The sequence below is a fragment of a genome, unplaced genomic scaffold (genome assembly GCF_019419815.1).
Source record: "Pyrus x bretschneideri cultivar Hongxiangsu unplaced genomic scaffold, Pyrus_bretschneideri_v1 Contig39, whole genome shotgun sequence".
Taxonomy (NCBI): Eukaryota; Viridiplantae; Streptophyta; class Magnoliopsida; order Rosales; family Rosaceae; genus Pyrus; species Pyrus x bretschneideri.
The window spans coordinates 1633402-1660448 of NW_025999712.1; the positions used below are offsets into that span (position 1 = coordinate 1633402).

The following is a 27047-nucleotide window of genomic DNA, read 5'->3' on the forward strand; positions in this document are numbered from 1 at the left end:
TGACCGCGTCCTTAGCATTGACCTTAAAGTGAATCCAGAATGTTTCACACGCTGAAGGTGGTTGATATAGTTGGCACATATTGTCAAAACTTCAAATCTACCAAAATAATGAAAAGGACCCAAAGGCCAAAGGTCTGTATTTACTTGAGTACCACATTTATAATATCATATTTGGAATATAAAAAATTCGCATTTTTGCTCTCTACCCTCGAGCTGTAGTACTGATCAACCCTACTTATTATCATTTGATGAATTCTATTTTGAGATTTTCGTCTATCAACCACACATATCTCAAAATTTAAACTAATCCGACAAAACATGAAAATCCTATTGAAATTTCGGAAGTGTTCCTCCCCTTGATTTCGGACCTCTATTGATTTGGTTAATTATTTCAATCTGTTTGTGTTCGGACACTGACATGTTCGGTTTCCAGGTATAGCATTTTGCATTAAACATAGAAACCCAACAGAACAAATCAGGATATCTTAGATGAGTGCGAAAGGGGTACCAACCGTTCGTATATCCATATGTCAACAGGTTTAGGCCACCCTCAACAGGCTTACTTCCATTAGCCTTATTGCCACCCATATTATCCGGTAATTTTACTGGAGAACCTGCAGGTACAAGAATGAGGCTGAAAGAGTTGAAAACCAAGAAAAGAAAGCCTCAAGAGATATCGTGGTTTCGTATAACTCAAAGAAAATGTTTCATGTTGGTTGATGCTGATGGGCTGAAAAATATGCGATTGTTTGGAGACAATCACAAAGGGTGTCGCTGGTTGTTTCTGGACAGAAGATGGTGGTGGATCCTGGGGAATGGGAGCATAACCACCAAACAAGATCCATAATTCACCCACTTCCGGATCACCAACAAACTTTCCATCCTCTGCAGCACTTTAGCAATCAACAATTGTATGGCTTTGTTAAAGAAAAACTAGGCCAGCCTACAGTTGCCACCGCGCATTGTTTCCTGATGCTTGTTCTCTTTGATGTGTTGAACAAGAACCACCTCCAAGGCCTTGGCTCTTTCTTGTATGCTAGAGTTGCACCCACTAAAGAGGAAAACTTTTGATGCAGTATCAAGTACGAATGCGTCATTGTGGTTTAGTGATGACGGAGAAAAAGGAACCTGGTTGACGATATAAATTCTGATGAGAGGTCTCGAAGAAACAACGGCAGTAAATGCAAAAGAGAAAAAAAGAACCTTACTTCTTTAACGTGAACAACATAGTCCCCTTTGCAAGCTAACAAGCTGATTTTATATGTGTTCACTATTTAAGTGCTCTTGTTGTGATGTATTTATATGCTCCTTCAATGGGGATAATGCAGGGTTTGAAGTACGATAAAAACTTGTGTGTTTCATGGCCTTGAAGCTCCCTATATTTTCAGGGGTGTATTCAATTGAAAATTTGAGGGATTTTCGTCTAAAATTTATAGTGTATTTAATCAAGATTTTGAGATAGTTTATTAAAATCTTTAGAAATCCGGATGTATTTAATTCGAGAGAATTGGGAAGATTTCGTGGTATACTTATCTCTTTCCATGAGATTTCAAGGGAATTCCATCAAAATCTTATATGAAATCTCTACAAATCAATTAAACTCCATAAAATCCATGAATTCATAAATTTTATTAAAATTTTCAAATTCACAATGGAAGGACACTCCCTTCAAGTTGATGGAATCGGATCCCCTCCGGACCTAAAGGAATTGAGCCCAAGGATCAACTGATCGGGGCCATTGAAATTTGTTCCAACTGTAACAATTATTATAACTTTTAAAGGAACCCCTGTTTGTAGCCGTTGAATCAAATTTGAATGGTTCGGATCATTTGATGAGTGAACTCAGTTCTTTTGGGTCTGGAGGGATCCGGTTCCCAAGTTGATTGAAAAATCGGCTAACTGTAAAGGGCCTTGTTGGGCTAGTTCAAGCTCAATATGAAACTGCACACATAATGGGCCGAGAGTCCAAGCCCAATAAGACCTCGCTCAGATTTCCCCCGTCTTCAGCAATCCAAAACTACATAGAAGTAGAACAGTGTTCTGCAAAATTTAGGGTTTAAGGTCAGGACCCTGAGAGAAAGAAAGCAGAAAATCTTGGCGGAATCAGAACGATGAACCCGCTAACCCTAGTGAAACGCATTCAGAACATCAATTCCAGAGAAGCCCAATTAGGGATTTCAGAGGAGGCTTCGTGGCACGCCAAGTACAAAGACTCCGCCTACGTCTACGTCGGTGGCGTTCCCTTCGATCTCACCGAAGGCGATCTCCTCGCCGTTTTCGCACAGTAAGCACTAATTCCCCTTCAGTTAGTTCCAAATTTTCTAAATTTGTTGACGTTCGATTCGGTTTCAGATACGGAGAGATCGTGGATGTGAATCTTGTTCGCGATAAGGCGACTGGGAAATCCAAGGGGTTTGCGTTTGTGGCGTACGAGGACCAGAGGAGCACTATTCTTGCTGTGGATAATTTGAACGGAGCTCAAATTTTGGGGCGGACAATTAGGGTTGATCATGTGACTAAGTACAAGAAGAAGGAGGAGGAAGATGAAGAGGAGGCGCAGCGGAAGAGGGAGGAGCGGGGTGTTTGCCGGGCTTTCCAGAAAGGCGAATGCACTCGTGGAGATTCGTGCAAGTTTTCGCATAATGAGCAAGTAAGTTATACATTATCTGATTGATTCAGTTTTCCGCTGACTGCACATTGATTCTTACACTGTTCTGATTGATTCAGTTTTCTGCCAACTGCACATTGATTCTTACACTGTTACTTGGCTTTTGGGTGAATAAGTATAATTGGTAATGTAGTTTGATTGTTATTTATTGCAATGAAAAGGAGGTTGGTTTCTGTGTGCTACTTAAGTTTGAGATGTTTTAAAGAAGTTTGAAGTTGAGTCGTTGATCTGAGTTTATGCACTGAATCGTTTATGTTAGTTGTAAAGGTCTACGTTTTATATAAAATCAATGAATATCTCTATGTATAAGTGCTTATGTGTGCTTTTTTCTGTTTGTATCCAGAGAGCTGCAAACACAGGTTGGGGTGAAAAAGACCCAAAATGGGGGCGTGACAGTTATGAGGGCCCAAAAAGGGGTGATAAAAGATCTAGCTTCATTCCGCCAAATCGTGTTCCAGGGCCAAAAGTTCAGGAAGAGTTCAGATCAGGGGATAGAGATTTGGACTACAGAGGAAAGGGCAACGGGAGGGACTTCGAAAGTCATCCCAAGCGAAGTGATGGGAGGGAGCAAAAGAGACTGGGTAGACAGGGGGGTGATGATGAAAAGTTTAAACCTAGATCAAGAGATCATGATAGGGAGGAAGAAAATATATCAAGAAGACGGAGTGTGGATGATGAATCGGGGCCCAATTCAAGAGAACATTATGGTAGGAGAGAAGAACAGAGATCGAGAAGGCACAATGATGATGAGTTTCAGCCAAAGTCAAGAGAAGATTATGATAGAAAGAAAGATAAAAGACCCCGAAGGTGTGGTGATGATGAGGAACTTGAGCCAAAGCTGAATTCTAGAGAAGATCATGATAGGAGGGGAGATGATAGAAGGGAAAATAAGAAACTGAGAAGGCATAGTGATGATGGTGAATTTGAGCTCAAATCTAAAGAAGATCGTGGTAGGAGGGAAGATGATAGTAGGGAAGATAAGGAACTAAGAAGGCATGCTGGTGATGCTGATTTTGATCCAAAATCTAGTGACAATCATGATAGGATGGATGAAAAGAGATTGAGAAGGCACAGTGGTTATGAAAATCGTCCGAAGTCCAGAGAAGATTATGATAGGAGGGAAGAACAGAGGCAATGCCGATGAATTTGATCTGAAGTTGAGAGCAGGCCAGGATAAGAGGGAAGGAGAGAGACAGAAGGGATGAAGATGCTGAGGTTCAGCCAAAGTCTTGTCGTATGAGTGAAAAGGGAGACTGAGTAGATGGGTGTGATGATAATCTAGGCCAAGATCAAAACTTAGATCATTGAAAAGAAGGGAAGAGAAGAATACAAGTACCACAAAGGAAGGACCAGAATCCTATATGGAAAAATATTGATACAAGAGGGGACACATTAATGAACTAATGGGTAACAACCATCACAAAAAGAGAAATAATGATTTAAATCAAATATGGTGCTCTTTCCATCTTTGGCATCCCTTGTGTGCAATAAGATCACTCCTGTTAAGCAATGTGAGACTTGTTTCTTTTTTCTTGTGTAAGCTAATATCCTAACTATGTTTCCATTGATTTGTTGTGTTTGTTTTTTCTATTAGGTTTTTGTTGGTGTTTCTCTTGGATGAGATTTAATTGATATGTGCATTTGACTAGCAATGTTGTAACTCTGCATAAAATCATTTCTTGATTTGCAGTTTATCATGCTTGCTGAAGTCCATTTGAATAGGAGAGTTGTATGTGTATTGCCGAGAGTATCCCAGCACCTGAATTAGTTTGCATGATTTGTTGATGCCATTTGATGATTGGATTTGGTGGTTGGTGCAAACTTTTCACAGGAACAGTTTGTAGTTTAACTTTGGGCTGAAATTTGCAGGTAAAACCACTGTATGAAGAATTGGCCAGGATCAGTGGAACATACGGGTTGGTATGTTTCAATTCATTAAAAGTGCTTGTCGGTTATTGTGCTATTAATTTATATATAGTTAAAAATCACAAAACAGAGAGGCCTGCTCAAGGTGAGCAAATACATAGTTAAAAAAAGTGGCAGTCAACCAAGTACTGAAGCTATATTTACAATTACATACCGGTTTCTTCTCCAGTCCCAGTTAGGACAGAAACAAAATGGTAAGGGTTCTTGCTAACAAAAAGAAGTAAAGAAAGTAGTGACTTGACTCATCAAGAATTCTGCTTATCTGTTGAATCAGTTCCAATTGAGCCATAAGTGGTCATCGGTGTTCCTAGTTCTTTTCGCGGGGCTTCTCCAGAAGACATTGATGTTCCAAGTTCTCTTGGAAGTGCTTCTCCAGTGGACAGCGGTTTTCTAAGTTCATTTGGGAGTGCTTCTTCAGAAGACGGGTTTTCTAAGTTCATTTGGGAGTGTTTCTTCAGTAGACATTGGTTGATCGGGTAGTACTGCTTGAGAAGACATTGACTTTACAAATTCTTTTTGCAGTGCTTCTTCAGAAGGCATCAAATTTCCTAGTTCTTTGGGTTGTTTTTCAGAAGACATTGATTTTCTAAGTTCTTTTGGCAGTGCTGCTTCAGAAGACATTGGTATTCCAAGTTCGTTAGAATTCATCGATTTTCCAAGATCATTGGATGTTGCTTCTGCAGGAGATATGGATTTTCCTAGCTCTATGGGTGGTGATTCTTTAGAAGGTAGTGGTGTTCCAAGTCCTTTGGGCAGTATTGCTTCCTCACATGACACCGCTTGCATTGCAGTTAAACTAGGCACTAGAACAGGACTGATTTCATAAGTAGGCAAGGCTTCATCTTCTTCTTCTTTCGGACTTTCAGAAATCTTTCTCGTTGAGGTTGTCGGGGTTGACTTTTTTATAGATTCCTCTTTCGCGGCGCTACCACCATAGTCTAAAACGCCTACTTCCTTCCTTATACCGAGCAAAGTTCCATCTGCTGATTTGATAGTCTTCTCTTCAATTACGACCTCGTTGTTGCTGTTAAATGGTGGTTTTTCATCCACCGAGGCAGGTTTATCTGTAAAATTTGCACCCTTGTTCGCATTCAACAGAAGTTCTTGATCTTCAGGATGGGTAACATTCCCGGGAATGATCGGTCCCACGTCGAGGTTTACAAGTAATGCCTCGTTTTCATTTGTAATTTGCACTTCGCTTATCTTCTGAAGTTCATGGTCGATCCAGTCTTCATCAATGGATATTGTGTTATTAGTACTCCAGGTGTGCAGAATCCGATCTGGACCGGGTTGCCACAATACATCTCCTGTGGCCTTTTTCAGTATAAACTTGTATTGGATTGCTATGCCAGTAGGAACATCCTATTCAAATTTAAAAACCAATCAAATTTCTGAAATGACGTACAAATTTATACGATTCGCCTGTAAATATATGAAGTAACAATAATTTGCTCTAGTGACACCGAGTTTCAACTCTGTTGGACAAGATCCCGAGTTCTTACACCCCCACTATTGGCACCACCATCATACCCCCAACCTGTCGCTGCCATCACTATTGCCGCCATCATAACCACCACCACCACCATTGCCCTCCCCAAAGCTGTCATCGCCACCACTTTTACTACCATGTTCATTTTTCTTGTTATATACAATTATGCCACTTTTACATTAATTTACCAAAATCTTTTATACTGCTTTTTATACTCAGGACACTTTTAAAAATATAGTTTATCAAATACTCAAGTGATTCATTTTACATTTGATTATTCTTAAAGCATAGCCAAAGTAGTTTTCTTTTTTTTTTCTTTTTTTTTTTTTAAACATATTTTTTTTATAAAAGCGCAGCAATCTCTAACCGACTCCAAATCAATAAGAATTCTTACCAGCTCAATATTCCATATGTTTCCATCTGACCAGTTCATTGGTATAGCATTTGAAGGGTTCCACTGTCCTATGATAGGTTCATTACCCACCAAGAGGAAGCTCTCACCAAACTTGCACTCCTTGTGTAATTGGAATTGGACACGGACAGTTTCTGATTGCTCTGAGAAACGGACACTAATCATCACTCGATATCGGAATTAGGAACTCGTTTGATATCGGAAGAGAAATATTAGTAGATGAAGAGTTAGTTGGTAGTTCATTGTTTAATATGATTAACAGGGTTGAATATAGTAAAATTACCTGTTGGCTGGATCCAAATTCTTGCTGTTTCTGAGGTCGTAAAAACCTGACATGAGTTTTTATAGACGAAGTTGAATTAGAATATCAACTGTGGGAAGGAAAATTACTAAATCGTCGATTTTGAAAACAAATTTTTAATCGGAAATAGAACCCAATAGATATTACGATGTCAATAAAGGTCACTAAACCATCGGATTGGTATGGACAACAGTAATACCTCTGTCTGAGATGAAGCAACCAATTGAAGCGTTTTCTGTCGAAGCAGAGAGGTGGTATGCTGAACGCGTACGTCGGAATTTCGAGACCCAAAAAAGCCAATGTCGGATCGACCCGGAAGAGATTTTGAGGGAGAGAGAAGTTTGTCAGTGTTAGCCTTGGCAAACAAGGTTATGGAGGATCCTGCAAGAGTTTCCATTGTCTTTTTGTCTTTTCGAAAAAGAGAGAGAGAGTCCTAAACTCTGTAAGAAATAAGCACTTGCATATATAAGAGGCATGAGCAAGAAAACTGAGAAGGGTACGGATCTGGCATCAGGTTCTGATGTCCTCAACTGATTGAGAAATTTGGGGCCTTTCCTTGGGCGGATTTTCAGTTTTGCTTTTATATTTTTGTTTGAAGTCTTCAATAATTTAAAAAATATACATATTTCCTGCAAGTTTTGGAGTTGAAAAGCGCTTTTTAGGAAGCCCTTTTTCCAACATATTTGTTCCAAAGAGACAAATTATATGTACAGGATTCCCGTACTTACTCATATCAACACTGATGAAAATGTATTGATGTGTTTGTACGTTTTGTTGGTGACAATGTTATCGACTCATCACCACTGACATATCGGCAATCTGTTTCATAGCCGTACTAATCATTACAACACGTTGATAGGTTTATACACATAAGATGGCCAACAATATGAAAAACTTGTACATGATTTTGTAGGGGGTTTGGGGTTTAGGTTCCAGCAAAGAGCTTGCATCTTCACCAATACACGTTACATGAGCAAAGCCCGTCTCTGAAATTATGAAACCGATATCGATCTCTCAGCAAGATCTCCCTATCATTAACCCTTGATATAAGCTTAGCAGCTGCGTGGCAGTCTCCGCAAACACGAAGATTCTTCACAACCTGAATTGCTTGAGACGGACTTAAGATGATAAGCCCGAATGCAATCCCTAATTTCTCGCTGTGAAGGATTAGGGCATGGTCTTCTTCCTCAACAAACTGCAGTAGATGTGACTTGTTTGGCACGTATCCATTTGACTTCAATCTCTCTGCTATTTCATCCCTTTGAATATATTTCTTTGCACAGAGGGTGAGAGCTATCACCAACTATAAATTCATGAACAATACTGTTGACTTCGGTTGCACTGCAAACCGGTTCTTTCTTAATTCCCGCATCTCGCGTACGCTTCCTTAACCCTGAAACTTCTTCCCATTTCCCTGTCTTGGCATAGATATTTGATAAGAGTACATAAGCTCTGTGGTTACTGGGATCCAACTCAAGCATATGGCTACTCTCCTTTTCGGCAAGTTCAACATTCCAATGAAGTCCACAGGCCCTAAGAAGAGCCCCCCCCATACAGAAGCAGTAGGAGCTATTGGCATTTTCTCTATCAACTCTACAGCTTCCTCCAGATTACCAGAACAACCTAAAATATCGACCATGCAAGCATAGTGCTTTAGACCAGGCACAACCCCGTAAACTGGCTCCATTTGATAGAAAAATGTTCTTCCTTCGTCCACCAATCTGGCGTGCCTACAAGCGCATAACACGTTGGTGAATGTCACGGAATTGGGCTTCACCTTGGTTTTAGCATTGCCAGAGCAGCAAAATCACGGAATTGGGCTTCACCTTGGAGGAGGAGGAGGAGAGGGCACAGACGGTGATAAGCTTGCTGGCGTAGTAGGGGTCGAAGAGAAGGCCTGTACGGAGCATTTGGGCCTGGACTTGCTTCAGCTGCTTGATGCTGGTGCAGTGGTCGATTGAGGAAAGAGATGGGTCGCTTGAGAAATGGAGGTCGTTAGTGGCGGTTGGGGATGGAGGGTTTGGTGGGTGACGTGAGGCAGAGATATAGGGGGGGTGCTTAGAGTTGCCATCTCTCTGTGTAGAGAGATTTTTTTATGCGACCGGAACATGGAGTCACAATAAAAAAATTTCTCCTCTTTTGTGGCCCCTCTCGCACTAGCTGCATTCACTTGAGGTTTTTAAAATTCTCTGAGGTTCTATCTTGTAAAAACGCTTCTTAAGTTCTCTGAGAAGGTTCTACCTCGTGAAAACATTCTTTGGTTTAACATTAATTTTAGTCTGTTGTGACTTAGAAACCATCGATTTTACTTGTTGAGCTGAGAATGCATGACTTATTAATTTATCCAATGAACTATTATGATTGATGTAACCCATGCCAGATTAATTGTAATTTAGGCCAAACTAGTGAACCTATTGAAGTGACTCATTTTGCACTAGAGAAGCCTATGCATGAACAAAGGATTCATTATACCTCATCTAACTACTCCAGATTAGGGGGTAGGTTTAGCTGGGGAAGTTCTAGAAACATTTATACTTTGTGTTGGAAATATTTCACTTAATTTTCTCTGCAGTATTGGACTTTGGCGATATTTATTATGTGCTTTTAGAACCCGAGACTTCCTTATTCGATTATTCACTTAATCTTGTTAGTTAAAGGTGCTTTTCTTCTAGTATACAAAGCTCAAAGAACACATCTATTCTACATTTCTACTTAATGTGGCTGCACCTAATATTTTGACTTTAGCAAATATAAGATCCGAGTGAATGAAAAACAAAAATCAGAAGATCAATTCCAATTTAAAGAAACACGGTATAAAAATAGACATGTTTATGAAATTTATTATATGGATGAGAATTAAGAACAAGAAAATTTTAAGTCAAAATCTTAAAGAAAGGATATTTTCTCGTTTGAAAAACCTATTGTGATTATTCTTTTTTACTATAAACGTTCGAACTGTCCGTTACTATATATATATATATATATATATAATAAAACAATTGACTTGAAAAGTTTGAAAAAACTGAAATGTCACAATTTTTTTTATATTTCTAAGTGATGGAAAAGAAAGAATATCTTTCACATATCCACCAAGTTTGACAACAATTTTTTAAATGATACAAAGAAAGATGTCTTTGTTCTCAAAGGAAACGTTCCCCATTTAATGAATTTTTATAATGGTAATCCAATGACATGTCATTAATATGAAGTAAATACATTAATTAACATTTAAGTAATAATACAATCATCAATAACCACATCATTTACATTACAAAATTTTAATTTAAAATTTTAGTTCCTCCAGTATTACTTTTTTTATAATCATTAAGACTAACTCCAATGGTTGGGTTAAAAGCCAAATTTTTTAGCCCGGAAGCTTTTAGCCCAGAAACAGTTTTTCAACTCCAACCGTTTTGGACTAAAATTTTAGCCCGGAATCATTAAAGAATGAACTTAGGCTATTTTTTTTAAATTAAATTTTAAAAAAAATGTAGACTATCATAAATTAATTTTATGAACATTTTAATCTAAAAATATTTAAGTTCCGATAAATATTGAAAAATTACTAAATTTTCCACAAAGCAAACCTTCAACTTTCCACCAATCTTTCAATCTTGGGCTAACTTTCAATTCACCAACTATTCAACACCAAACTTTCAACCACATATGAAACCCGACAGGATAAGATCACCTTGACTGAGTATATGAGACGTTTAAATAGAATTCAAGCTCCTCAATGTAATGATACACTCTGCAAGGATTTGGTTGAGCATGTATAGCGCCGAGAAGGTGAACGTTGATGATGTTGGTTAAGCATTTATGTAATAATTTTAATTGTACTATGTTGTTATTTTCTATTAATAAATTTAAGTGTCTTCTTGTGCAAAGTATTTTGTCTAGTACGTTGGATAAATTATTGAATGGAGGTTGAATTATTGAAGGCATCTATTCTACATCAAAGTGTGGAATAATAAGTACTAGATTAATAAAAACAATAATTACGACCTCTAATATGCTCTCTTGCCATGTTGAACAATTTGGAAATGGAAAGAAATGGTAGACAGATAAATTGGAAGAATTGTAGGAGAAAATTGAGTTTTGTGTGAATGTTTGAACAAATACATAGGTATTTATAGAGTTTTTGGGTGAATTTTGAGTTAAATAATTTTTTTTTAATTATTTTAGCCGTTGGATTTAAATTTGGGCCGTTATATCTTTTTTTTACCGTTAGATTTGATTATATTCGAACTCAGCCGTTGGATTCAATAATATATAAGTATAAAATAAAATAAAAATTGAATCTAAACCAACGGCCTGATGATCACAGCCGTTCAATCGAAAGAGCCGTTGGAGCTCTGGGGAACGTGGCCGACAGGCCCACGTGGGTGGGTCCTGGCTGGTTGGAAGGAGCGCGCGTTTGGCGAGTCCACGGGCTGGGTTTGGAGCCCAAATTCTGAAAACCACTCTTCGATGGGGCCCACTTCGATTTTGGGCTAAATCTTAGGCGGTTTCTGGCCTTCCCTTTTTAGCATCTAGCCCATATTTTCTCCTTGGGTTAAAGTTAGTGGGGAGGGAAATTTTGAGAAGGAATTTAATATTTAACCCACCATTAAAGTCCTCTAAAGTTGCAATATCCCACATGATAATTTCAAATGATCAATTGATTCGGTCAAATGCAATTGATGATGGTGATGCAATATCCTACAAGATACTGCATAGATTCGCGTGGAATTAAACTTTTATGTGTTTTTGTGCGGCCAGCTTTCTTGTTCTTCTTGGCTTTTGCCTTAGACATATCGCATCTATCACTAATATAAAAAATGGGATGCGAACTAGTGGGGTCATGTGCCCGGTCTTGCCTTACCTAGGAGATACTTTTAAGCGTGTTGAAAAAATGGTGCCCTGTGTAATAAATAACCAGCTGATTTTTTTTTTAATTCAACTAATTATATTATAATAATTAGTATACTCAGCTATATTTATGGCATCGGAAATTTCTCCCCATGAGAAAATTGAGCGATGATGTAGGGGAGAGCCATATAATATTTAAGTTAAAAATATACAGACCCGTATCTTTTTTGGATCCAAAAAATCTGAACTTAAAGATCAAACGATCCAGTTCGTTGAAATTTGATCTTATGGTTGTAAATAGAAACTTCTTTAAAAATTATAATAATTTTAATCATTTGACCAAATTGTAATGGCCCGGATCATTTGATTCTTAGGATTTGATTTTTTTGAATCCGAAGGGATCCGGTTCCAATATATACAATCAAGTCCTTTTGCCGTACTCTATTTCGCATTTTGCAGTTTGATACGTAGAAACCAAAAAGAGTGGAAGAACAATCGAGAAAGATGAAGAAAGTGGAATTAGTGTTCATCCCAGCACCAGGAGCAGGCCACCTTGTATCAACGCTCCAATTCGCAAAGCGTTTGATCGGTCGCGACGACAGAATTTCGATCACCATTCTTGCCATCCAGTCATACTTCCCAACCACTCTAAGTTCATACACAAAATCGATTGCAGCCTCAGAACCCCGAATCCGAATCATTGATGTCCCACAACCTCAAGATCGACCTTCGCAAGAGATGTACAAGTCACCAGCAAAGTTCTTCTCTCTTTATATTGAGAGTCACGTCCCAAGTGTCAAGAAAATCATCACCAACCTCGTCTCCTCTAGTGCTAATAGTTCAGATTCGATTCGTGTTGCTGCTTTGGTAGTTGATTTCTTCTGTGTGTCCATGATTGATATGGCCAAGGAACTCAATATTCCTTCTTATCTTTTCATGACAAGCAACGCAGGATATCTAGCTTTCATGCTCCACCTTCTAATTCTTCATGAAAAAAACCAGATTGCTGTCGAAGAATCCGATCCCGAATGGTCAATCCCAGGTATGTTTGTGACAATCACAAGTGCTTTTCAATGCGTGTAACATAAATTGAGTCATAAGGGTTTTTTTCAAGATAAGCACATTGCAAGAGGTTTCTTCACAAAGAATTTCAAGTCCCTTTTGAGGAAGCAATTGACTTTTTAATAAACAAAAATCTACGTGTGATATGAAATCATTTCTAGCATAGGTGCTTACGAGTAAAAGTGCTTTGCAGAAGAAATTTCACTTTATCAAACGAGTACAATGCTATCTCCCCCCAAAAAAACAAACATGTAAAATGTTTAAAGATGCGTTGTAACAACATATTTTTAGACTTCATTCCAATCAAAAAGTTTTGATTTCTTGGCGTTAGATTCTTACACTTTGGAAATTTTCGACAACTAGGTATTGTCCACCCGGTCCCCCCTAGAGTTTTGCCGGTGGCTTTGACAGATGATGGCGGCTCCACTTACATCAAGTTGGCTTCAAGATTGAGAGAGACTAGAGGCATTATAGTAAACACATTTGTGGAGTTAGAGACACACGCTATCACATTGTTTTCCAATGATGACGGAATCCCTCCGGTGTACCCAGTTGGGCCAGTGATCGACTTGGACGACGGTCAGGCACATTCCAATCTAGACCAGGCACAGCGCGACAAGATCATCAAATGGCTTGATGACCAGCCTCAGAAATCTGTTGTGTTTTTGTGTTTTGGTAGCATGGGAAGCTTTAGGGTAGAGCAAGTGAAGGAAATAGCCTTAGGGCTTGAACAGAGCGGGCAGAGGTTTTTATGGTCCCTGCGCATGCCATCACCCAAAGGCAGAGTCCCAAGTGATTGCTCAAATCTTGAAGAAGTTTTGCCAGATGGGTTCTTGGAGAGGACCAATGGGAAGAAAGGGTTGGTATGTGGGTGGGCCCCACAGGTGGAGATCCTGGCCCACAGTGCGACCGGAGGGTTTTTGTCGCACTGCGGGTGGAACTCGATCTTGGAGAGCTTGTGGCATGGCATCCCTATTGCGACGTGGCCTATGTATGCAGAGCAGCAGCTCAATGCTTTTAGGATGGTGAGGGAGTTTGGGATGGCGTTGGAGATGAGGCTGGATTACAAGAGAGGCAGCGCTGACGTGGTGGGGGCGGACGAGATTGAGAGGGCTGTGGTTGGTGTGATGGAGAAGGATAGTGAGGTGAGGAAGAAGGTGGAAGATATGGGAAAGATGGCTAGAAAAGCTGTGAAGGGTGGAGGATCTTCATTTGCTTCTGTTGGGAGATTTATTGAGGATGTGATTGGTGAGAATTAGGGTTTTAAGTAGTGGTTGTTAATTTTTTAAGTTTAAGAACTCATGAATGTACTAATTTTTCCTTGTTCTTATATGTTGATTATGAATTTATCAGTTCGTGATTTATATGCTTTCATTCTACAATGATAAATCAAACGAAGGGAATTTGTAAATTTGTTAGGGAAGAGGGTTTTTGGAGTTTGTGAGGTGACAATTCATCTTCATACCTTGCTTCTTTGCGTAAACATGTATCTAGCCACCAAGATCAATTGCTCCCAATTGAGCACAGGCTGCCAGAGTGCTAACTAGAGTGACTTCGTCAGGTTTCGGGCTCTTCCTTTTCTGCAAGTCATGAAAATGCCAAAGCCTCCTTTGGCTTGCCACTTTGTTCATAAGACGAAATGAGGACATTCCATGCAGCAATGTCTTGACTAGGCATTGCAGCGAAAATCCACCAAGCCTCATCATAATTTCCTGACTGAGCATACCCATCAAGCATTGTGGTCCACGAGAAAATATCCTTCTCCGGCATCCTATCAAACAATCTTTTCGCTTCCTAAAAGCATAGCATAGCATAGCATTGTTCAAAGTCAAGTTCTCTTCATTTTCATTCCCTTTGATACACGAACAAACCCACCTCCCAAACTCCTAATCCAGCTTCTTTGCGCAAGCTGACAACACATCACCATCGTCATGTCATTCGGCTTCACATTCTCTGCCTCCATCTCCTTAAACAACTCCAAGGCCTCCTCTGGACAATTCCCCTGCGCAAAAGCATGATCATAGAATTCCAAGACACAACATCTTTCTTAGTAGTCTTCAAGAAAACCCGCTATGCGAAATCCAAATCCCCGCATGACCCATAGAAAAGAACCAGAGAATTTATAATATCAACATCCGGACCAAAAACCCGGAGCTCTGAAGCCACCTTGATCACAAACGGGTAAGTAAAAAATTGGAACTTTCCATGCAGCGATAAAGCATTTCCAGAAATACAAGCATGCTTTCAGTCGGGTCGGTGCTCGACGCATAAGCATGAATGAGGGTGTTCCAAGAGTAGAGATTTGGTTGGGGAATTTGGTTGAACATTTGGCGGGCATAGTCGAGGCTGGAGAAGGAGGAGATGGCACAGATGGTGATAAGCTTGCTGGCGGAGTAGGGGTCGAAGAGAAGGCCTGTACGGAGCATTTGGGAGTGGACTTGCTTCAGCTGCTTGATGCTGGTGCAGTGGTCGATTGAGGAAAGAGATGGGTCGCTTGAGAAATGAAGGTCGTTAGTGGCGGTTGGGGATGGAGGGTTTGGTGGTTGACGTGGCAGAGATATAAGGGGGTGCTTAGAGTTGCCTTCTGTGGTCACTCTCGCACTAGCCTCATTCACTTGAGGTATTTTAAATTCTATGAGGAGGTTCGATCTTGTAAAAACACTCTTTACGTTATACTTCGTAAAAAAGTTCTTTGATTTGACATTAATTTTAGCCGGTTCGGATTAAAAAAACCATCGGTTTCATTTGTTGAGCAGATAATGCATGACTTATTAACTCAGATGTAACATATGCCAGATTAATTGTATTGTAGGCCGAACATGAATCTATTTGAAGCGACTCATATTGTATTAGAGAAGCCAATGCATGAACAATGGATTCATTTTACCTCCTAACCTAACCACTTGAGATTAGGGGTAGGTTTAGGTGGGAAAGTTCTAGAAACATTTCCATACTTTGTGCCGGAAGTATTTCACTTAATTTTCTCTTTGGTATTGAACTTTGGCGATATTTATTATGTGCTTTTAGGACCAAAGACTCCATTATTCGAGTATTCACTTAATCTTGTTAGTTATAGGTGCTTTTCTTCTAGTATTCAAGGCTCTAAGAACACAAATGTTCTAATTAATGTGGCTACACCTAATATTTCGAGTTTAGCAAACATAAGATCCGAGTGTGCTACACAAATGTTCTTTCTACACCCAACTTATTATTTTTTATTTTGAAATTCCGAATGTGCCCAATAATTCTCTTTTTACACCCAAAATGCAAAAGAACAAAAAAATAAAATAAAATTCAAGCACTAGAAAACTCCGGCCACCCTATCTCTCTAAATCCCAATTACTCTCAATTTCTACCCTTCCCCAACCCCCCACTGCCACATTCCCTACCGTCCACAATGAAAACCCAAAATATCTAACCATCACTACCCCCTTCTAATCTTTCTTGTTAGTATATTGGCGCTCTTGCCGCTCAAGCATGCAACAACTACAAGTATTCTTTCTAGGTGATGGTGGTATCTCTGGGCGTTTACCAGGACTCTCAACTTCAATCCCATTAACTTCGATCCTAGCTAAGCTTTAGATACGCCAAATGGGTGAATCATGTGTTGGCGCAACATAAAGACTTGAACGTAGAACGACCCAAGGCTTGCTTTCTTTCTAGGTTTTTGCAATGCAAGGTCCATTGATAGATGGTTCGGTTTGCATTAGAAAAGAGAGTTCAAACACTTGAGTTAGAGTTTTTTGCTGACGGTTTTGCTTCCAACGATATGCATTTGCCTGCTAGCTATTATGTATTAGTATCAGTGCAAATAAAGGGTCTACGTTGGAGCAGTTATTGCATTATGCATGGGAGAATTTGATGAGTTTTGACAATCCAAGTCTACACCCTTGTAGACACACTCCTAGTTTCAAGTCCCTTAAAGTTCTTCATTTGTGACAAATTAGAGTGAGTGATAAAGTTCCCGAGTAATCTAATTGTCCAGTCCTTGAACGACAAGTTAGAGTTAGTGATGGCTGAGATCTTTGGAATTTTCATTGTGGGTGGTAGGAGAGGTGGTGGTGGGGGGTTAGGGACGGGTAAAAATTGGGGGTGGTTGGGGTTTGGAGAGATTGGGTGGCTAGAGTTTCTTAGTGTTGTAATTTCATTTTTTATTTTTTGTTCTTTTTTTATTATGGGTGTAAAAAGAGAATTGTTGGGCACTTTTGGAATTTCAAGACAAAAAAAGATAAGTTAAGTGTAAAAAGAGGATAAATGAGCCTGAATAAAATTTCTCAATTTATTATATTAATGAGAATTAAGAACAAGAAAATTCAGAGTCAAGGTATTAAAAAAAATCTCATTTGAAAAATCTATTGTGATTATCCTTTTTTACTATAAACGTTAGAATTGCCCGTAAAAAACTATTAATTTAAAAAGTTTGAAAAAAATGAAATGTCACAATATTTTTTGGGATGTGATATCCACAACCCTATTTTATTTCTCACACTCTTTTAATTTTTGGTCATCGGATTAAATTAATTGAAGAAGATCCACGGACAGAAATTGTCAAGTATATGTGAGAAGTAAAATAAGGTATGCGAATAGCACATCTCTATTTTTTTTTTATAGATCAAAGTGATGAAAGGCAAAAAAGATCTTTTACACATCCACCAAGTTTAACTACTATTTTTTCAATGATAGAAACAAAGATGTCTGTTGCCGTAGTCTTTTCGCATCTATCATCACTACTTTAAAAATGGGATGTGAACTAGTGGGGTTAAATTCATTGTTTGGGGCCCGGAATATATCCTGCGTCCAAAAATTTCTCCCAGTGAGATAATTGACGGAGTAAGTAAGCAAGGAATTGACGGAGTACGTAAGCAATGAAGTAGGGTAGGGCCATATAATATTTAAGTTATATATATATATATATATATATATATATAGATCCTTTTGTCGTACTCTTTTTCGCAATTTGCAGTTTAATACGTAGTTCAAATCAAGCATTTGTATCTCATGGAAGAACATCACTATATTTATGTGTGGTTGATGTGCAAAGAAAGTAGAAAGTAGAAACCAGAAAGAGTGAAAGAACAACCGAGAAAGATGAAGAAAGTGGAACTAGTGTTCATCCCATCACCAGGAGCAGGCCACCTTGTACCGACGCTGCAATTCGCAAAGCGTTTGATCGATCGCAACGACAGAATTTCGATCAGCATTCTTGCCATCCAGTCATCCTTCCCAACCACTCTAAGTTCATACACAAAATCGATTGCAGCCTCAGAACCCCGAATCCGAATCATTGATGTCCCACAACCTCAAGATCGACCTCCGCAAGAGATGTACAAGTCACCAGCAAAGATCTTCTCTCTTTACATTGAGAGTAACGTCCCAAGTGTCAAGAAAATCATCACCAACCTCGTCTCCTCTAGTGCTAATAGTTCAGATTCGATTCGTGTTGCTGCTTTGGTAGTTGATTTCTTCTGTGTGTCCATGATTGATGTGGCCAAAGAACTCAATATTCCTTCTTATCTTTTCCTGGCAAGCAATGCAGGATATCTAGCTTTCATGCTCCACCTTCCAATTCTTCATGAAAAAAACCAGATTGCTGTTGAAGAATCCGATCCCGAATGGTCAATCCCAGGTATGTTTGTGAAAATCACAAGTGTTTTTTAATGCGTTTAACAAGAAAAGTTATAGGTGTTTCTGAGTCATAAAGACTCTTTATGGAGAAGCACATGCAAGTGGTTTCTTCACGAAGCATTTCAAGTCATTTGTCAGGAAGCAATTGACTCTTTAATAAACAAAAATCAGCATGTCATATGAAATCATTTTTCGCATAGGTGTTTAGAGGAAAAGTGCTTTCTGCAAAATGAAATTTCACTGTATCAAACGAGTACAATGCTATCTCCACCGAAAAAGACAAACATGTCCAATGTTTAAAGATGCGTTGTAACAACATATTTTTAGACTTCATTGCAGTTGAAAAGTTTTGATTTCTTGGAGTTGGATTCTTAGACTGAAAATTTTCGACACTTAGGTATTGTCCACCCGGTTCCTTCTAGAGTTTTGCCAGTGGCTTTGGCAGATGGTAGGTGCTCCGCTTACATCAAGTTGGCTTCAAGATTTAGAGAGACTAGAGGCATTATAGTAAACACATTTGTAGAGTTAGAGACACACGCTATCACATTGTTTTCCACAGACGACGGAATCCCTCCGGTGTACCCAGTTGGGCCAGTGATCGACATGGATGACGGTCAGGCACATTCCAACCTAGACCAGGCACAGCGCGACAGGATCATCAAATGGCTTGATGACCAGCCTCATAAATCTGTTGTGTTTTTGTGTTTTGGCAGCATGGGAAGCTTTAGGGCAGAGCAAGTGAAGGAAATAGCCTTAGGGCTTGAACAAAGTGGGCAGAGGTTTTTATGGTCCCTGCGCATGCCGTCACCCAATGGCACAGTCCCATGTGATTGCTCAAATCTTGAAGAAGTTTTGCCAGATGGGTTCTTGGAGAGGACCAATGGGAAGAAAGGGTTGATATGTGGGTGGGCCCCACAGGTGGAGATCCTGGCCCACAGTGCAACCGGAGGGTTCTTGTCGCACTGCGGGTGGAACTCGATCTTGGAAAGCTTGTGGCATGGCGTCCCTATTACGACGTGGCCCATGTATGCAGAGCAGCAGCTCAATGCTTTTAGGATGGTGAGGGAGTTGGGGATGGCGTTGGAGATGAGGCTGGATTACAAGAGAGGCAGCGCTGACGTGGTAGGGGCAGACGAGATTGAGAGGGCTGTGGTTGGTGTGATGGAGAAGGATAGTGAGGTGAGGAAGAAAGTGGAAGAGATAGGAAAGATGGCTAGAAAAGCTGTGAAGGATGGAGGGTCTTCATTTGCTTCTGTTGGGAGATTTATCGAGGATGTGATTGGTGAGAATTCGGGGTTTAAGTAGTATTGGTTGTTAATTTTTCAAGTTTAAAAACTCATGAATGTACAAATTTTTCATTGTTCTTGTATGTTGATTATGAATTTATCAGCTTGTAATTTATATGTTTTTGTTCTACAATGATAAATCAAACAAAACAATTTTGTAAATTTGTTAGGGAAGAGGGTTTTCGGAGTTTGTGAGGTGACAATTCATCTTCATACTTTGCTTCTTTGTGTAAACATGTATCCAGCCACCAAGATCAATTGCTCCCAATTGAGCACAGGCTCACTCATAAGGTTTCGGGCTCTTCCCTTTTTGCTTGCCACTTTGTTCATAAGACGATATGAGGACATTCCATGCAGCAATGTCTTGACCAGGCATTGCAGCGAAAACCCACCAAGCCTCATCATAATTTCCTGACTGAGCATACCCATCAAGCATTGTAGTCCACGAAAAAATATCCTTCTCCGGCATCCTATCAAACAATCTTTTCACTTCCTCAATGCTCCCACATTTCACATACATATCAAGCATAGCATAGCATTGTTCAAAGTCAAGTTCTCATCATTTTCATTCCTTTTGATACACGAACAAACCCACCTCCCAAACTCCAAATCCACCTTCTTTGCGCAAGCTGACAACACATCACCATCATCATGTCATTCGGCTTCACATTCTCTGCCTCCATCACCTTAAACAACTCCAAGGTCTCCTCTGGACAATTCCCCTGCGCAAAAGCATGATCATAGAATTCCAAGACACAACATCTTTCTTAGTAGTCTTCACAAAAACCCGCCATGCGAAATCCAAATCCCCGCATGACCCATAGAAATGAACCAGAGAATTGATAATATCAACATCCGAACCAAGCGAGGCCTTTATCACCATGCCATGAAACCCTCTTCCGAGCTCAAAATCCCGGAGCTCTGAAGCCACCTTGATCACAAACGGGTAAGTAAAAAATTGGAACTTTCCATACAGCGATAAAGCATTTCCAGAAATACAAGGATGCTTTCAGTCGGGTCGGTGCTCGATGCATAAGCGTGAATGAGGGTGTTCCAAAGTAGAGATTTGGTTGGGGAATTTGGTCGAACATTTGGCGGGCGTAGTCGAGGCTGGAGAAGGAGGAGAGGGCACGGAAGGTGATAAGCTTGCTGGCGGAGTAGGGGTCCAAGAGAAGGCCTGTACGGAGCATTTGGGAGTGGACTTGCTTCAGCTGCTTGATGCTAGTGCAGTGGTCGATTGAGGAAAGAGGTGGGTCGCTTGCGAAATGAAGGTCGTTAGTGGCGGTTGGGGATGGAGGGCTTAGAGTTGCCATCTCTTCGGTCACTCTGGCACTAGCCGAACTCACTTCAGGCTTTTTAAAAGAAAAATTAATGAAAATGATATGAAAATTTTGAATTTTAATGATAAGAATAAAATAAAAGGTAAAGTAAATAATACCATAATTAATTTTTTAGTGTAAAAATATGGTTTTTCATTAAAGTGAACAATACCGTAAACTTTTCATTAAATTAAAATTTTCTGAGGAGGTTCGATCTTGTGAAAATGCTCTTTACATTCTACCTCATGAAAGCGTTCTTTGATTTAACATTAACTTTAGTTGGTTTGGACTAAAAAAACCATCAGTTTCACTTATTGAGCCAACAATCCATGACTTATTAACCCATGCCAGATGAATTGTATTTTAGGCCGAACATGAATCTATTTGAAGCGACTCATATTGTATTAGAGAAGCCAATGCATGAACAACGGATTCATTTTACCTCCTCACCTAACTACTCGAGATTAGGGAGTATGTTTAGGTGGGAAAGTTCTAGAAAGATTTCCATACTTTGTGCCGGAAGTATTTCACTTAATTTTCTCTTTAGTATTGAACTTTGGCAATATTTATTATGTGCTTTTAGGACCCAAGACTCCATTATTCGATTATTCACTTAATCTTGTTAGTAATATGTGCTTTTCTTCTAGCATTCAAGGCTCTAAGAACATAGATGTTCTAATTAATGTGGCTACACCTAATATTTTGAGTTTAGCAAACATAAGATCCGAGTAAATGGAAAAGAAAAACCAAAAAATCAATTCCACTATAATAAAACAGGGCATAAAAATAGTCATGGTTATGAAATTTATTATATGAATGAGAATTAAGGACAAGAAAATTCAAAGTCAAAGTATTAAAAAAAAATCTCGTCTGAAAAATCTTTGTAATTATACTTTTTGCCTATAAACGTTAGAATTGCCCACAAAAAACAATTAATTTAAAAAGTTTGAAAAAACTGAAATGTCACAATATTTTTTTTAGATGTCAAAGTGATGAAAAAGAAAAAATTATCTTTTACACATCCACCAAGTTTGACTACTATTTTTTAAGGGAATTTTAACGAAAAACTTCTGGTACTGTTTATTTTAACAAAAAAAACTATATTTTTACACTAAAAAATCAATCATAGTACTATTCATTTCACCTTTTATTTTGTCCTTATCGTTAAAACTTAAAGTTTTCAAACATTTTTCATTAATTTTTCTATTTTTTAAATGATACAAAGAAATATGTCTGTTGTCGTAGTCTTTTCGCATCTATCACTACGAGAAAAAATGGGATGTGAACTAGTGGGCTTAAATTCATTGTTTGGGGCTTGGACTATATTGGTTTTTATTTTCAGGAAATGATCCGGAGAGGATTCTTTCCATCAAGTCCAACAAGACACACAATTAAAACCTTTAAAATTTGATACAACGGCTAAAATTATTATAATTTTTAAAGTGGGCTGTTTGTAGTGGTTGGATCAAATTTCAAAGGTCCGGATTGTGTGCCTTGGTGAACTTGGTGGAAATGATCATTTCCCTTGATTCACATTGGTTTTATGAGTAACGCTACACTTACTATATTTATATTATATTTTTAATAGAAGTATGATTAACCAATACACGTGTATCTTGTCTCTATTAGAAAGTGATATAAATATTGTATGGAAAATGTGATAAATAGCATTTTTGTAGCTTTATTTGAGTGTGGAGGTATGTGCCCAATCTTGCCTTAGCTATGAGAGGTTTTTTTAGTGTGTCGGGAATAAACAGTGGGCTAAGTGTAATAATCTAACTAGTTGAAATTTTCTTTTTCAAAGTTCCAACCAATTGTACTATAACAATTAGTGTACTAAATCGCCACCTAGTATTACAGTCAAGTAGTATTTTTTTTCACTTGTAAGTGAGAGGTCTTAGGTTCGATTCTCGCCAAAGATAAGTTTGAACCACATTATTGCTAGCTCATTGTGAGACTAAGCTCACCCTCTATCTTAATATAGATAAATATTACTTGTTAAAAAAAAATTGTTGTTAGCATTCCAAAAATCTCATTTTACAATTCAAACTTTCTATATTTGAAAAGAAAAATACACTTATAAAAAATACACTTATACCAATAACATTTAAAAAAAAAAAAAAGGGTATTGAGACATATTTCCGGCGTCGAAAAGTTTCTCCCATTGATGTGGGAATGGACGGAGTACGTAAGCAATGATGTAGGGGAGGGCCATATAATATTTAAGTTTTGTATACACACACACACACACACACATCCTTTTGCCGTACTCTTTTTCGCATTTTGCAGTTTAATTTGTGGTTTAATTTAAGCATTTTTATCCAAAAGAAGAACATCACTATATTTATGTGTGTGGCTGATGTCTCTGTTCACAAAAGAAGTGTTCCCCTTCTAATGAATTTTTATAAAGGTGATGCAATGACGTGTCATCAATTGAAAGTAAACATATTAATTAATATTTAAGTAATAATTTAATTATTAACAACTAAATCATCCTATTTACAAAATTTAATTTAAAATTTTAGTATCTCTAGTATTACTCTTTTTATAATTACTAAAGTTGCAATATCCTACATGATCATTTCAAATGATCAATTGATTCGGTCAAATGCAATTGATGTGTTAATGCAATATCCTACAGGATAACGGTGGTTAGGTACCATCAGCCAGAAAATTAAGGATCCGTTTGGTATCCTATTTGAAAATCTTTATCATTTCTCAAAATATCTCTTAAGAACATTTCTTGAAAATAATTTTCTTTAAGACTCAAAAACTTGATTGATTTGTGATTTAAAAATTTTAAATCTTACGATTTAAACTAAACAATGAGATCTAAAAAGATGGAATTACATGAGAGGGAGAAAGAGAAGAGAGGAGAAAAGAAAGTAAGAGATGATTGAAGGAAAGATAAAGAAGAGAGAGGATTGGACGAGATAGAGAAGAAGATAAATGAAAGAAATAACCAAAAGAATGAATAGGATTGGAGGAGAGACGAAAAAGGTAAAAGACAAAAAAAAGGAAAGAGAAAGAAGAAAAGAGAGAGAGAGAGAGAGATTTGGAGTGAGAAGGGAGGATGGAGAGAAAAGAAATAAGTGAATTTAAGTTTAAAAATTCTAAATACTCACTTTTTATGTTTTTAGATAATAGACTATATGTTTGAGTTAGTCTTAAGTTTAATTTTTTAAAATAGTCTTATTAAACAAGTTTTTAAGATCTAAAACTTGAAAATTATTTTTTAGTTTAAAAAGTTAAATTCAAGTAAAGTACCAAACAAATCCTAAACTTTTATGTGTTTTTCGTGTCGCTAGTTTTTCTGTTCTTGTTGATTGCTGCCACTTTTCGCATCTATCACTACTAGAAAAACTGGGACGTGAACCGATGGGCTTATATTTATAGGAAAATTAACGAAAAATACTTGAAAACTTTGAGTTTTAACAATAAGAACAAAATAAAGGGTAAAGTGAATAGTACTAAGATTGACTTTTTAGTGTAAAAATATGATTTTTCGTTAAAATGAACATTACTATAGGCTTTAAGTTAAAATTCCCAATATTTATTGTGGTGGGCTGAGTACGTTGGTTTTATAAGCAAAGCTGTACTTACCACATTTATATTAAATTTTTTGGCAGTAAGACCAATTAATAAATGTGAGTTTCATTTTTATTAAAAATTGACACAAATATAGTATAAAAAATATGGTAAAAATAGTATCGTTGCAATTTTATTTGAGTGTGGGGGCATGTACCCGGTCTTGCCTTAGCTCGGAGAGGTCTTTTAGTGTGTCGAAAAGAAACGTTGCACTAAATGTGATAATTTAATTAATTGATTTCTTTTTTTTTAAAGTTCTAACCAATTATAAAAATTAATGTAGTCCTATTGTTGATATTGAAAAATTTCTCCCAGCGACAAAATAGACAGAGTACGTAAGCAATGATGTAGGGGAGGGCCATATAATATTTAAGTTTTATATATGTATACATCCTTTTGTCGTACTCTTTTTCGGAATTTGCAGTTTAATACGTAGTTCAAATCAAGCATTTGTATCTCATAGAAGAACATCACTATATTTATGTGTGGTTGATGTGCAAAGAAAGTAGAAAGTAGAAACCAGAAAGAGTGAAAGAACAACCGAGAAAGATGAAGAAAGTGGAACTAGTGTTCATCCCATCACCAGGAGCAGGCCACCTTGTACCAACGCTGCAATTCGCAAAGCGTTTGATGGATCGCAACGACAGAATTTCGATCACCATTCTTGCCATCCAGTCATCCTTCCCAACCACTCTAAGTTCATACACAAAATCGATTGCAGCCTCAGAACCCCGAATCCGATTCATTGATGTCCCACAACCTCAAGATCGACCTCAGCAAGAGATGTACAAGTCACCAGCAAAGTTCTTCTCTCTTTACATTGAGAGTCACGTCCCCAATGTCAAGAAAATCATCACCAACCTCGTCTCCTCTAGTGCTAATAGTTCAGATTCGAGTCGTGTTGCAGCTTTGGCAGTTGATTTCTTCTGTGTGTCCATGATTGATGTGGCCAAAGAACTTAATATTCCTTCTTATCTTTTCCTGACAAGCAATGCAGGATATCTAGCTTTCATGCTCCACCTTCCAATTGTTCATGAAAAAAACCAGATTGCTGTTGAAGTATCCGATCCGGAATGGTCAATCCCAGGTATGTTTGTGACAATCACAAGTGTTTTTTAATGCGTTTAACATGAAAAGTTATACGTGTTTCTGAGTCATAAAGACTCTTTCTGGAGAAGCACATGCAAGTGGTTTCTTCACGAAGCATTTCAAGTCATTTTTTCAGGAAGCAATTGACTCTTTAATAAACAAAAATCAGTATGTCATATGAAATCATTTCTAGCATAGGTGTTTAGAGTAAAAGTGCTTTCTGCAAAATGAAATTTCACTGTATCAAACGAGTACGATGCTATCTCACCCCGAAAAAGAAAAACATGTCCAATGTTTAAAGATGCGTTGTAACAACATATTTTTAGACTTCAACGCAGTTGAAAAGTTTTGATTTCTTGGAGTTGGATTCTTAGACTGAAAATTTTCGACACTTAGGTATTGTCCACCCGGTTCCTCCTAGAGTTTTGCCAGTGGCTTTGACAGATGGTAGCTGCTCCGCTTACATCAAGTTGGCTTCAAGATTTAGAGAGACCAGAGGCATTATAGTAAACACATTTGTAGAGTTAGAGACACACACTATCACATCGTTTTCCACTGACGACGGAATCCCTCCGTTGTACCCGGTCGGGCCAGTGATCGACCTGGATGACGGTCAGGCACATTCCAACCTAGACCAGGCACAGCGCGACAGGATCATCAAATGGCTTGATGACCAGCCTCATAAATCTGTTGTGTTTTTGTGTTTTGGCAGCATGGGAAGCTTTAGGGCAGAGCAAGTGAAGGAAATAGCCTTAGGGCTTGAACAAAGTGGGCAGAGGTTTTTATGGTCCCTGCGCATGCCGTCACCCAATGGCACAGTCCCATGTGATTGCTCAAATCTTGAAGAAGTTTTGCCAGATGGGTTCTTGGAGAGGACCAATGGGAAGAAAGGGTTGATATGTGGGTGGGCCCCACAGGTGGAGATCCTGGCCCACAGTGCAACCGGAGGGTTCTTGTCGCACTGCGGGTGGAACTCGATCTTGGAAAGCTTGTGGCATGGCGTCCCTATTACGACGTGGCCCATGTATGCAGAGCAGCAGCTCAATGCTTTTAGGATGGTGAGGGAGTTGGGGATGGCGTTGGAGATGAGGCTGGATTACAAGAGAGGCAGCGCTGACGTGGTAGGGGCAGACGAGATTGAGAGGGCTGTGGTTGGTGTGATGGAGAAGGATAGTGAGGTGAGGAAAAAGGTGGAAGAGATGGGAAAGATGGCTAGAAAAGCTGTGAAGGATGGAGGGTCTTCATTTGCTTCTGTTGGGAGATTTATTGAGGATGTGATTGGTGAGAATTAGGGTTTTAAGTAGTATGGGTTGTTAATTTTTTAAGTTTAAGAACTCATGAATGTACTAATTTTTCCTTGTTCTTGTATGTTGATTATGAATTTATCAGCTTGTAATTTATATGTTTTCGTTCTACAATGATAAATCAAAC

At 38.5% G+C, this 27047-nt stretch overlaps 4 protein-coding genes and 1 pseudogene across 4 annotated transcripts; 4 read left to right on the plus strand and 1 right to left on the minus strand.

Moving 5' to 3' along the window:
- The first annotated feature begins 2020 nt into the window (after positions 1–2020).
- Positions 2021–4406, plus strand: LOC103960754 (zinc finger CCCH domain-containing protein 25-like). The gene is given in 5 exon segments (XM_048564679.1): positions 2021–2284; positions 2353–2650; positions 3012–3799; positions 3801–3860; positions 3862–4406. Coding segments are annotated over 5 exon segments (1383 nt in total). The 5' UTR covers positions 2021–2111; the 3' UTR covers positions 3926–4406.
- A 3208-nt stretch (positions 4407–7614) lies between these two features.
- On the minus strand, positions 7615–20933 carry LOC103939240 (annotated as a pseudogene).
- LOC103939233 (UDP-glycosyltransferase 71K2) lies at positions 11944–14073 on the plus strand. Its single transcript, XM_009349297.3, has 2 exons — positions 11944–12689; positions 13073–14073. Exons 1-2 carry the CDS (start codon positions 12152–12154, stop codon positions 13966–13968), a joined length of 1434 nt encoding a protein of 477 aa, XP_009347572.1. The 5' UTR covers positions 11944–12151; the 3' UTR covers positions 13969–14073.
- Positions 17661–19737, plus strand: LOC103960759 (UDP-glycosyltransferase 71K2). Its single transcript, XM_048564678.1, has 2 exons — positions 17661–18335; positions 18732–19737. Exons 1-2 carry the CDS (start codon positions 17798–17800, stop codon positions 19637–19639), a joined length of 1446 nt encoding a protein of 481 aa, XP_048420635.1. The 5' UTR covers positions 17661–17797; the 3' UTR covers positions 19640–19737.
- Positions 20934–24959: 4026 nt separating the features above from the next.
- Positions 24960–27016, plus strand: LOC103960756 (UDP-glycosyltransferase 71K2). Its single transcript, XM_009373235.3, has 2 exons — positions 24960–25614; positions 26013–27016. Exons 1-2 carry the CDS (start codon positions 25077–25079, stop codon positions 26906–26908), a joined length of 1434 nt encoding a protein of 477 aa, XP_009371510.2. The 5' UTR covers positions 24960–25076; the 3' UTR covers positions 26909–27016.
- The last annotated feature ends 31 nt before the right edge of the window (positions 27017–27047 follow it).